The sequence below is a fragment of the Lycium ferocissimum genome, chromosome 11 (assembly GCF_029784015.1).
Source record: "Lycium ferocissimum isolate CSIRO_LF1 chromosome 11, AGI_CSIRO_Lferr_CH_V1, whole genome shotgun sequence".
NCBI lineage: Eukaryota > Viridiplantae > Streptophyta > Magnoliopsida > Solanales > Solanaceae > Lycium > Lycium ferocissimum.
This window is the reverse complement of record NC_081352.1, coordinates 56,057,835-56,070,954: the sequence shown is the minus strand read 5'-3', so window position 1 is coordinate 56,070,954 and position 13,120 is coordinate 56,057,835. Positions and strand designations below refer to the sequence as shown.

Sequence of the window (13,120 nt, the reverse complement as noted above, 5' to 3'; positions counted from 1 at the left end):
TGTATAAGGAGTTACCGGACCCATAATATATGTAAATTCAAGTTCAGAGAGTCTACTTTCCGAATCAACAAGCTGTTCATCAACCAGAGGTCTGTAGAAAAAGTTATAGGCGTTATAAAAATATGCTGCACGCTGTTCCGAATTTCTAAGTGTTGGTCAAAACTTCCAAAAATTTGTCTAAGTGTTTGGCTAAGGTTTGCTCACTTCTTCTTCTCATTTCTTTGATTCTCCTAACTAATTAACAACTAGTAATTGATTCTTACTTGGTTGTTAATTAGTTCTTGAGTCCTTTCTTTCAAGCCTATGAAGAGAGTGGTACTCATGGGTCTCATGAGGAAGATGGGGATGAAGAAGAACCTTGTTATGCTTTACACGATGAAGGTGAAGGTTCTTGTGCTATACATCATGATGATGAAGATGACTCGAGATATGACTCTCCTTCACACGTTTCTTATGGGTCTTATGGGGAAAATCCTTATACAAATAAGACTTGTGGAGGGTATGTCTATGGAGGTAGTGGAAGTGCTAATGTTGATTATGGAAGGACTTAGTGGGTACGCATATGCTCCTTCTTGTAGTAATTCCTATTCGAAGCAAAGTGGCATGAGTGGGAATGTGAGTACGAGTTGGGGTCATCCTATACAAAAGAAGGTGGTCCCAATGAGGCGATTCATGGAGACCAAGGTGAACATTGGTTGTAGTGAGGTATTTCTCATGCTTGATGACGATTGTTATACAAATTTCATCACCCCTCGTGCGGTTGAAGTGTTAAGGTTACCTTGTGCGATCCGGCGAAATCCTTATTATGATGAGGGAGGATATTGGGTTGATAGGAAGGTGATGGTATCCATTTCACTTGGCGAGTACCAAGAGGAGGTTTGGTGTGATGTGCTTCTAATGGATAATTGTCATGTATGTTTAGGAGTCCCTTGGTTCCAAAAGCATGGAATCCCCACACGAACAAGATTGGCATCGATTTGTAGTGGACAAGAAAGGAAAATTTCTCTTTCCATGCATACTTACTAGGAAGAGTCCAAGTGCAAAAGTGCGAGATACCCATGTGAAATGGCCTACCTTGGCTAGGGAAGCTAGTGGAGAAGAATATGAGAAATGGGAGTCCATAATAGATGAAATCTTCGCTAGCTACAACTATTCACAAGAAATGAAGATGGACTTAGCTTGCTCAAACTTTTGACTCAAAGCTTGTCAAATATTGGGAGTATGTGAAATGTTGTGGAAGACAAGTGAGAGTCCCATCAAGACTTGGGAGGACATGAAAAGGATATTGAGAAGCCAATATCCCAAGCCATGTGAGAAGAAATGAATCTTTGAGGTACCTCTTTTGAGAGAACCCCATGCTTGAAGGCAAGGACGGCGGCCACAACCATTTCTTCCATTGGTCAAAGGAGCTTGTATGAACACCAAGGTAAGATCACTTATCCTTATACTCCTACATCTTCGTATGATTTTAATGTCAAGTCAAGTATGAAAGTTAGTTTACCTTGCGTTAAACCTAATGCTTCTTTGCCGTGTATTGGTAATGCCATTATTGAAAGTGTTCCCACACTAGTTGATCCTATTGATGACCGAATTGATCCTTCTTGTAAGGTTGATTTGTGTCCACCTAGTGTTGACACTTGTGCTTTGAATGATAGTGCATTATTGAATGAACGTGCTCAAACACTAGTTGATCCTTTAGATGACCAAATTGATTCTTCTTGTAAGATCGATTTGTGTCCACCTAGTGTTGACACTTGTGAATTGATTGGTAGAACAATGTCATGTGGTCATCATGTTAGTAATTCTTGCGAGTTTGACATACTACCAACTCGCGTTGAAACTTGTATTGATCAACTTGCTTGTAATGATAATTCACTACTTGAGGATCTTTGTGATGTGTTTAATGTACCTCTAGTTAGTGATGATGTTGATATAGTTGGTCAATTGAAAGAATATGACATCTCACCCTTGTTTGTTTCATGTCAAAATGGGGTCCGTTGATCGTACTTTAGTGTCATGTGATAAGACTCCAACTTGTAGTGGTGATGAGTGTCATGTAGATAGTCATGTGAGCGAAAATGCATTGAAAGATGACATTGGTTCTTTTGAGAGTGAAATGACATGCTTTGACTCCTCATTGTTCATGGATTACTCTCTTGTAAAGGATAATGTTTTATTTGAGGATGACATGACTATTGAGAGTAAAGTATCTAGTGGAATGTTTTGTAATGTTGAAAGTGTGGCCACTTTTGGTGACTACATGGTATTTGAAAATCCACTATGGGATGATAACACTCTTCCCTATGATGGAGATCCTCCCTTGAGGAATTGTGATCCACTTATTGGGAGGAAGTGTTCAAAAGGAAGGTGAAACTTGTCCGCAAATTGCTAATTCTTCCTTGGGTATTCCGAATAGTAGTAGTATCGACCATGCTCTTGAGTTTCATAGTGAAACTACATTTGAGGACACCCTAGATGAAGTTATTTTGCGTGACACCTTTCTTTATTATCTTTTTGCTTATGATGACATTCATGATCTTTTGGGAGTGCATCTTATGGAGGGCGGGGGTCCTATTGGGGTACTCGATTTTTACCTTGCCGTGATATGTGGGTATCTTTTCCTTTGACCCGGTGAAGTCTTAACTTGGTGTGAATGGTATCATTTTGCAATTGAGGATCATTTGTATGTCCGCCAACTTGGTGTCTTGACACCATTGGCTCTTTTAGAATATCCTCATTTCTTAATCTTTTGGTTAGCCAAGCTCTGCGGCTCTACTTGAGAGCTTATTTTGCTTGAAAATGATTGATACTTGGCTATATGACAAAGTTGTGCTTACTTGGCATGGTGGTAGGTTAGTCCACCCTAACACTAACCCTCATCCGTTGAGGACTTGGTTTTTGTTTGTCTCCGTTATGGTTTTGCAAGGTTTAGATTCGAGGACGAATCCTTTTCAAGAAGGGGAGAATGATACAAGACCAATTCCATCGAGCTTCATGAAAATGGAGTCTTTGAAGATCATGGGAGGTCCACGTAGGATGGCCTTCAAGATATGGGAGATAGCTTGGATGGAAGGCTTTAAGAGTCCAAGTCCCAAGGCTTGCCTCTTAAAGTGGCCACAATGCAAGCTTGGGTGATTCAAGGTCGGAAGATGGCTACTTGCGCAAAGGGCTATTTGTGCAAGTGGCTACTTTGCGCAGCGAGGGTTATGATTGCAAGAAGGCCATGCATGCAAGGTTGATTAGAGGGTCATCTATGCAAGGAGGGACGTGTTTGGCCATTGAAGGCCAATCCTTGAATTGAAGACTATACTAAGAAGACTAGCCAAACAAGGCCCTTACTTCATTAAGGGTAGCATTGTAATTGCCTATTAGTCTTCTTTACTTAGCTTGTATATATAGCTTGTCTTTCATTTCATTTAGGGACTTTTTGATGAATTATGAATATTTTGAGTGTTTTTAGGGTTATCTCTGAGAGAGAAACTTGTGAGAGGCCTTTGGTAGGCTCTTGTTGATTATTGATTGTGAGAGGATTGGTTGCTTGGGAATTCAATTCCCTTGAGGTCATCCTAAGAGGTTGGTGCTATCTAGAGTGTAATTAGGAGGTCTTGGTTATTGAAGAACCTTGGTTGCCTAATTGTGCCTATTTTTGTGTCAATCTATCTATCTTTTCTTTTCCTTTTGTTTATCTTTTTAATTTCTCGTTTCCGCGTTTCCGTTCTTGTATCATTAAGCACTAAGCCTGTTAACTGGTTCAATCGGAACCGGACTGGTAACCGGTTATAAAACCGGCTGAACCCTTTTTTTTATTTTTTGTATAGTGTATATATATATATATATATTATAGTATTTATTAGTATATTGTAGGTATATATATATATATATATATATATATATATGTTATATAAGTCTATAAGTAAAGTTCATATATTTACTAACTAATAGCATATGCGTATATATATATATATATATATATATATATTAAGTTATACTACATATAGTATACATATACCTAAAATATAGTAAGAATATACTTATATATATCAATATACTTGGGTTATATATTAATATATATATATATATATATATATATATATATATATATATATATATGTTCAAGTTATATGTATTATAACTTAAGTTATTTATAACTTAAGTTTTTTCTAAGTTTATAAATTTCTATTTTATAAATTAAGTATATTTATATTATAAATATATTCTTAGTATATTTTAGTTATTTTTTAAGTATATAACTTTCTAGTTTTTAATTTAAGTAGATGTATATTATGAGTATATTCTTAGTATATTTTAGTTATATTCCTAACTTAATATAAGTAAAAATATGAATACAAGTAAATAGAAGAAAGCTCAATGAGCCATATATTTTATTCATTCATGGATAACATTTATTTGCAAGTTGTAGTTTTTTTTTTTAACTTGCAAATAATAAATGAGTTGCAAAGAAATAGTAGAATAATAAAATCAAAAAGTGTTAATCATTTGGCTAATATTCACCATATCATATTCGGTCATGGAGATATCTTCAAAGTTTTCCATTTGGTCCACTCCACTTGCTATCAAATCTTCAATCTCTTCCTCTTCGCCTTCCACCGCTTCTAAGTTTTGGTTGCGTCACTCCGATCCAGATCGTGAATGCACACTAGTACTTGCAAGATAAATCCGGATAATGAGTGTCTATGGTCTCCAATTTGTTGTCTTCCTTGGCTAAATGCACTCTCCGAAGCCACGGTTGATATTTGAACCGTAAGGATATCTCGAGCCATTCTTTTAAGTATCGGATGACTCGCCTTGTATTTCTTCCACCATGTTAAGATGTCCAAATCATCTAGTTGGTTGATATCTACATTTGGCTGCATCAAATAAAAGTGATATTCATCAAAGTTTGCATTATGAGAAGGAGTTGGATGTGAATGTAAAACTTTTAAATGCGACAAACCCGACAAGCCCTTTTTGCTACTTTGAGAAGTAGTAGGGCGTGGAGCAACGGGTGTAGCATTTTCTTCCAAATTAGAATAATGACTAAAAACTTTTCTAAACTCGGCATCAATCGCGAGCTCGGCTTCAATTAAAGATGGTTCAACTTCCTCTTCAATTTCTAAAAGGTATAAATTTGATCAACCAATACTCTAGTATAAGACATTTTTAAACAAGGATTACAAAAAAAAAAAAAAAAAAAAACGTGTTTTAAACCGCATTTCTAACTTTTTGAATAGAATCTTCAAAACACTCAAGACCATCTTTAACAATCAAGTTTAAAATGTGACAACTACATCTCACATGAAAAATATTTTTTAGCGGAGGGTTTAATTCCCTTTTTAAAAGACCAATCGCCTTTGTATTATTAGAAGCATTATCTAAAGCAATACGAAGCGTTTTTCTATAAATATTAAAAAATCTCATAATAGTAGACATTGAATCCGCTAAAAAATTTCCATCGTGACGACCTTTCCCTTCATCATATAAAAAAGCTATAATTTTTTTGCATCACCCAATTATTATCAACCCAATGACATATAATAGCACAAAAATCTAACTTGTTAAGATTAAGACCCAAATCAGCGGTAAGAGAAACACTACAATTTAAAGAATTAAATACATGGCGCAAATAAAATTTATATTTTTTTATACAAATCTATAACATCCGCTCTACAAGTACTTCTAGGAATACCCTCAAATAACGGATTATAGCAAAGTTGAATATAAGTAACAAACCCCAAACCCGAAGGAAAGGAAAATGATAGAGCATCAAAAGCAACTATTTTAGCTATTTCTACACGCTCTTTTTTCTTGTCATAGCAAACAATTTTACCGGTTCGTGGGACTATCGTCATTTGAATACCCCCCACGTTAAACATCCTTATGTTTAGCTTTTATATAACCCGTTAGTGTACCCGTTCCACCATCCTTACTAGTTTGTTGCCTAAAAGCAAATTCTTGTTTACATAAATTACATTTAGCTATTTGTCTTTCCTTATTCTTAGTCATAAATTTTCAAATTTTAGCGGTTGGCTTACAAGTTCTTGGCAGTTTGTCTTGTGTATGTGATTATGCAGGACCTGTATCTCCTATGGAATTTTCGGGGGCTTGTGTTTCATCATCATCAATTTCATTAAAAGTGTCGGTATAATGTTGTTGCATTGCCCTCATGATCTAAAGGTGGATTATTTCCACCAATATCAATACTTAAATTAGGTGTTTCGTTCACAAATGTTTTCTTATTAAACCCACCCCTAACAATACCACTACTACCGGCACCACGTCTAAATCTCTTCGCCATTAATAAATATAATTAATTTAAATCACACTCAAATAAATCACAAAAAAATAAATTGCAACAAATTAGATTGCTAGAATTAAATTGCGTAAATTAAATAGCGGAAAATAAAGATAGAGTTGGAACGAAGGTATCAAATTGCCAGACTAATTTCCAACAAAGTGAAGGCAGCTAGAATTGCAAATTTACCAAAGCTTTGGAACTACTTCGGATTGTTGCAAAATCACAAACTCCACCAACAATATTATAATTGTAAAATTAATAATTGAAACTAAAATAAAACTTTATAATATTTAATTGAGAGAAATTTAATTGGCTAATTGTTGCAAAGTAGCTATAATTGAGAGAAATTGAGAGAAAGAGAAGAGTGAATTGGTGTGGATTAAAATTGAAAATGGAGAGGGATTTATAGAGGGGTGGGGGATGGGTTAAAGTGTAAAAAAAAAGTTTGTGGGGTTAGGGGGCCAAAAGTGGACTTTGAGCCGTTGGCAACGGCCATTTTTGCAAAATGGACCGTTGCCCAACGATCCAGCCCACTCAAATAACGGCTACTATTTAAAAAAAAAAAAAATCTTTTTTGACCAGTTTAATCGGTCCGGTTTCGGTTTACCGGTTAGCCGGTCCCAAAAATACAAAATCGGACCACTAATATTTTATCGATTAACCGTAACCGGTAAACCGGTTCCACCGATTCCAGTTGCCAGGCGTACTAACCACTATGCCACATAGTACGCAAATCTTCATTTTTTTTTTTTTTGGCAAAAGACATAAATTGACCCTTAAACTATACCCCAAAAGTCAATATCACACTTAAACTTTAGTAGTGACCTATTACACACCTAATATATAAAAGAGTGATATTAATTCCACCTTCTGAGCTGATGTGGCACAAAAATAATTATAATTAAATAATAGGAGAGCGAGAATAAAATTAAAGCAATTTTTTTTTTGATTATAATAAAAAACTAATTCCCACCCCACCCACCCTCTTCTCCTCCACCTCTTCTTCTTCATCCCCAACCCCAACAATCCACACCCACACCCACCACCACCCCACCGGAAAAATCCTCACACCCACCACCACCAAACTAGAAAAATCGAATTGAGGAACAAATTATCCAATACGTCTCACTTACACTCGAATTCGTCCAAATTTAAAAAACAATACGTAACTACAATGAAGAAATTGCACGAATTGCCCTCCAAATGGACTGGATAAATCAAATTTTCTTCATTGTTGTTAAACAATGAAGAAATTGCACGAACTGCCCTTCAAATGGGAAGTTTTCTTCATTGTTGTTAAACAATGAAGAAATTGCATGAACTGCCCTTTAAATGGATTGGAGAAATTGCATAAACTGCTCTTTAAATGGATTGGAGAAATTTTCTTCATTGTTGTTAAACAATGAAGAAATTGCACGAACTACCCTTCAAATGGACTGGAGAACAACAATGAAGAAATTGCATGAGAAGATGAAGAAGAAGCGGGCGGGGGGGGGGGGGGGGGGGGGGGGTGGCGTGGGGTTGAGGGGTTATAAATAAAATTTTAACTTAAAGAAAAGAGAAAGAATTTAAAATTTAAAAGAAATCTGATGTGACGCTGACGTGGCGGGCGAGTATATTACACCTCCCCTTGTGCAACTGGTTATGTGTGCATCAGGGTGGTATTAAATTCACTTTTGAGATGTTCAGGTGTGTAATAGGTCACTGCTAAAGTTTAAGTGTGATATCGACTTTTGGGGTATAGTTTAGGGATCAATTTGTGTCTTTTGCCTTTTTTTTTTTTGGCTGCACGGATTGTCCTTCAAAGGCGATGATCTTTCATTTTTGTCCCTCAAATTGCTGGTCTTTAATTTTTTTCGCTTACAAAGGGGTCGAAAATACTCTGAGATTTTGGATTCGAATTCCCACGCAGTATAAAAAAAAAAGAATTTCGCAAGGTAAGATTTCGCGAAAAGTCCACCTTATAAGGTAGAATTTTAAGGCACATTCTGCCTGAAGGCAAAGGTTTGACTTGCGAAATTTTGCAAGGCAGAATTTCTTACTATTAGGAATTCTATAAAAATTAGGCCTTAAGGACAAAAATCAAAGGCCATTCCCAAAAAAGGGCAATCGTGCAAATTGCCCGCAAATCTTCCTTTCTTTGTGCGGATTTCTCTTCAAAAGCACTGGTCTTTAATTTTGTCCCTCAAATTGGTGGTCTTTAATTTTGTCCCTCAAATTGGTGGTCTTTAATTTTTGTCATTCGCCTAATACCTTAAGGTTCTGGGTTCGAACCCCTGCCCAGTTAAAAAAAAAAAGAACTTCGCAAGACAAAGATCTGAATTCGCAAGGTAGAGTTTTGCAGATAGAATTTTGCATCTTTGGCAGAGTTTTGCAGGTAGAATTTTGCATTCAAAATTATGCCTGAAGCCTAATTTTGCAATCTTTGAATAGGCTTAATTTAACTACAAAACTCTGTCTTATAATTTTTTTTTTGATTGAGCTGAAGTTAAACGCTAAAACTTATACTATTAAGTAAAGGACTAAAATTAAAGACCACCAATTTGAGGGCGAAAAATTAAAGACCAGGGCCTTTGAAGGATAATCGTGTAAATGACCCGCAAATCTTTCCACCCCCAACCCAAAGGCCTAAACCTCCGGTATTTGTTCAATCGCCAAAGAAGAAGAAGAGTTGAATCATACAATTGTCAAAAGCAGCAGTTATCAAGACCGATCTGATCAACCATGAGTTTCCTCTTCGGCAAGAGAAAAACTCCTGCAGGTTCCTATTTCCAGCTAATTATTTCCTCTATTTCAATTTATTTGTCTTGCTTTTCTTATTAGTCAGTTTAAAAAAGAGCGTCTCTACTTTTTTTTTTTTTTTTTTTTTTGCAAACTCTTTAATTTCAACTTTCCAAATTACATGTTTAAAACCGGCACCTTCTACATATCTCTAATTTAATACCACAATCTTTTTTATTTTCTTAAACTCGTGCAAACTAAGCCAAACAAATTAAATTGGAGGGAGTATCAAATTTGATGTCTAGTCGGTAATTTCATTTTATTTATAGCGTAAATTCTGTTATGTACTGTCTAATTTGATGTTGTGTTATGATCTGTGTTAACTTACGCAAGATCACCTCAAGTCCTCAACGTTTGATGAATATGGTTTAAATTTTTAGGGTTGACTATTTGATTTATACCTTTCACTCGTAGTTGCATATTTTCTATGTGATGCATAGGTAGGAAATATTCTTTTGTTGCTTTTGGTTAATTAAGTTTAGTTAATAAGGAACCATTACCTAATTAACTGTCAGCTACTAGTTAAGTGTCAGGTCAATGAAATTTGGTATATGTTCAGCAAAATGTTCATTAATGAAGTGAAAAAAGTGAAAATGTTTTGATGAGGCATTTATTTCATGTATTATAGCTTCTAGGCGCTAATTTCAGATTCACTAAGGTCTATAGACTTTCATTATCCTATGTTCATGATAATATTTAAGTTTGAGTTGATTCAGATAGGTATATACTACTAAATTCACCTCTTTTTAACATAAATCTTGACTTTTTCATCTGGCGAAGTACTGAATGACTTGTTAACTGGACGTGTCATTGGTGTACCTACTTGTATAATATTGCAAGCTTCACACTTGCGACATTCCTGAATAGCAATGTTTTATTCTACTTTGCCTGCTGGTCGTTTGTTTATGGATCTGTCGGATACGGATAAATCAATATCTTTTTGTTTTTATGGGTTGTTGTTGGGAATATAATTAAATAATATAAGTGTGCTCTCTCTAACAGCTTAGGCTTTTAGATGAGTTGGTCACACACTTCTACATTTGTGAACAGATCTTATTAGTTCAGTTAACTTGGGAATTTGTGTGCAGGAATTTATTGTTGTTGTTGTATAAGTTTGTCCCTCTGATACAACTTTGCTTTATAATTATATCATTTACTGCTTGCTCTATAATTCTACTGTCCCTCATACAACTTGGCCTTAAAAAAGAAGGAAAAGAAACCTTGGCTTTATAATTCTATTGTTTTTGGCTAAGATAAATTTGTCCCTCTAATACAACTTGGCTTTATAAGTGTATCTTAGAGCTTTTTCTTATGGATTTTACTTCCTAATGTGTCTAGTTGTAGCTTTCTGTGTGACACGTTGGGTGATATTTTAACCCTCTCCTTTTGTGGATTTTCATATTCTATTTTTTTATTTCAGAGCTCCTGCGTGAAAACAAGCGAATGCTTGATAAATCCATCAGGGACATAGAGAGGGAGAGACAGGGATTACAGACACAAGAGAAGAAACTTATTGCAGAAATAAAGAAAAGTGCAAAGCAAGGGCAGATGGTAGTTCTTAATAGTAAACTCGATTATATATCTTTTCTCCTTTTATTTCCACAAATAAATGGTTTGCATGCAGATACTTCTATTTGTTAAAGATGCATATTATTCTATTGGTGGTGGACGCTATCTCACAGCTTCATTTTCATTGTTTTAGCTGCTTAAAGTAGTAGTTGTATATTAAGTGTTCATTTAAAATTAACAGATGCCAAAATATGATTATTAGACATATTACTGAGAAAATTACAAGAAATAACGTGGTCTTGGGCTGTTTTGTTTTAACCTTTGAGTCAAACAGTGGACAAAAAATCTATAAAACATACTAAATTTAAAGTTTATAATCTCAAAACAGATAAATGTCTTAATATACATTCACTGCGACTACTGTGAGCTGCTGAAAAAGTGGCAACTATTTTGTTTTTCTGTTCTTGAGATCAAGTAATGAATAATGCTGAAGATATTACAAGCATGCAGCAAGAAGAACTGTACTTAATCCTGCGTGATTTTAAGTTCTTTTGTTTTTAGGGTGCTGTAAAGGTGATGGCAAAAGATCTTATAAGGACAAGGCATCAGATTGAAAAATTTTACAAGCTTAAGTCCCAACTTCAAGGCGTCTCCCTCAGAATTCAGGTACTTACGAAAGTTAATACTTTTTATTGGTTAGTCCTTCAAAACTAGTGCTGTTATTGAGAATAAGCAACTTTTTATATGTGGATGTTTGTACCAAAAACTGTATTCCTTGATTTTAATTCCCGACCGGTCTCTTCAGGAACTTCTGCAACATTGATAATTAGTTTTTGACTCACTTCATAGATATTGTGTAAAGTTTCTTCATCAGGTAAATTTGTATGGAAATTCTGTTGAAGGGGCACTAGTACTAACGGAATATTTAATACTAAATATTTGGAAATTTAACCCCATCTTGCTGGAAGTTCATGAACTAGTCTGTTTGCATCCCCAAGTACTGGGTCGCCCCTCTAAACTAAAATCATTACAGATTCTATAACAATTGTTCAACAGGATGGTTTTCTTCTTTTTAAACGCCCCCCCCCCCCCCCCCCCAACACACACACACAATGAAAGGGCAGGGTTTTCTTTTTCTTTGGGTGGGTGGGTGGGTTATCTTTGTAGAGTAACTAAACTTCCACTGTTTTTGGTGCTGTGGGGAATTTCTTGATATGTCCCGGTGAGTGTTGATTTTTCCCCCATACTAAAGTAGAATGCTCTAAATTTCTTGGATCCTTCAAAATGGATCGACAAAGCTATTTTAACAATCAAAAGAAAAAACTGTTTATATTTTAGAGATTAATATTTCCTGGTGAACTCTTTGACAATTGCAGATATTGCTGTCTTGAAAATTACAACCTACTCCTTTTTCTTTTTCTTTTTATTTTTAATTAGAATCCTTTCCTTGTTAAGAATTGTCTTTATCATGAATAACAGACTCTGAAATCCACACAAGCCATGGGGGAAGCAATGAAAGGTGTCACAAAGGCAATGGGACAGATGAACAGGCAGATGAATTTACCAGCACTGCAGAAGATAATGCAAGAATTTGAGAGGCAAAATGAGAAGATGGAAATGGTGAGTGAGGTAATGGGTGATGCAATTGATGATGCTTTGGAAGGAGATGAGGAAGAAGAAGAAACAGAAGAGTTAGTGAACCAGGTCCTTGATGAGATTGGAATTGATATGAATTCTGAGGTATTTTATCATTCTTGTATAACTGATCGAAGAAAACCATTTTTCTGGTTTCCATTTAGGATTATGGATTGCTCGTCTTTTTTTTTTTTTAATGCTAAATTGTTCATGGTCCTTGAATTGATACAGCTTGTAAATGCTCCTTCTTCCGCTGTGGCTGCTCCAGCGGCAAAGAACAAGGTTGCGCAAGCTGAGGCAACTGGAAATGATGACGGTGGGATAGACAGTGACCTTCAGGCAAGGTTAGACAATTTGAGGAAGATGTAAATTGTTGTATAATGAATAGGGAACATTTTTATGGCCTTGCGACATTTTGAAAATTCTGGAACTTTTTTTTTCATGTATAGTTTGACATTGAAACACACGCTACACCTAATGCTCATGTTTATTCTTGTATCTATTTGTGTTGGAATATATGTTCGATGGCAAATGAAATAGTTCTTTTTTTTTTTTTTTGAGAATGATGACAAATGAAATAGTTCTTGTGAGCTAAAGTTTTGATTCTCAATTAAAGCTTAAGTACAGACCACAGAGTGTTCTGAACAATGTCGTATGCATGCGCAATGAAATACCTTCTTCAAAACCAGCTTTTTCGGGTGATATAACTTCATTGATTCGCTGAATTGCATGTTATAAACACCTCGGCTTCTAGTATCTCCACCTAGGGAGAAGATATATTTGGGTATTGCCTAACTGAGTATAGGAATATGCATGTAAAGGCAGTCATTATGTATGAATGTCGTCGTAGTTTGGACTGTCGAAAGAGGAAAAGCCTGGCCCGACCAGTAAGTGGAGAAC

The 13,120-nt window shown here is 35.5% G+C and overlaps 1 protein-coding gene across 2 annotated transcripts; it reads left to right on the top strand.

The window, feature by feature from the left end:
- Positions 1-8,852: 8,852 nt before the first annotated feature.
- Positions 8,853-12,718, top strand: LOC132037488 (vacuolar protein sorting-associated protein 2 homolog 1). 2 transcript variants are annotated; one of them, XM_059428025.1, is made up of 5 exons: positions 8,853-9,056; positions 10,497-10,627; positions 11,147-11,251; positions 12,065-12,325; positions 12,452-12,718. In XM_059428025.1, the coding sequence occupies exons 1-5, from the start codon at positions 9,020-9,022 to the stop codon at positions 12,587-12,589; spliced, it is 672 nt and encodes a 223-aa protein (XP_059284008.1). In that variant the 5' UTR covers positions 8,853-9,019; the 3' UTR covers positions 12,590-12,718. The 2 variants fall into 2 exon arrangements, with proteins under 2 accessions (XP_059284008.1, XP_059284009.1); XM_059428026.1 differs by lacking the exon at positions 8,853-9,056 and adding an exon at positions 9,194-9,320.
- Positions 12,719-13,120: the final 402 nt, after the last annotated feature.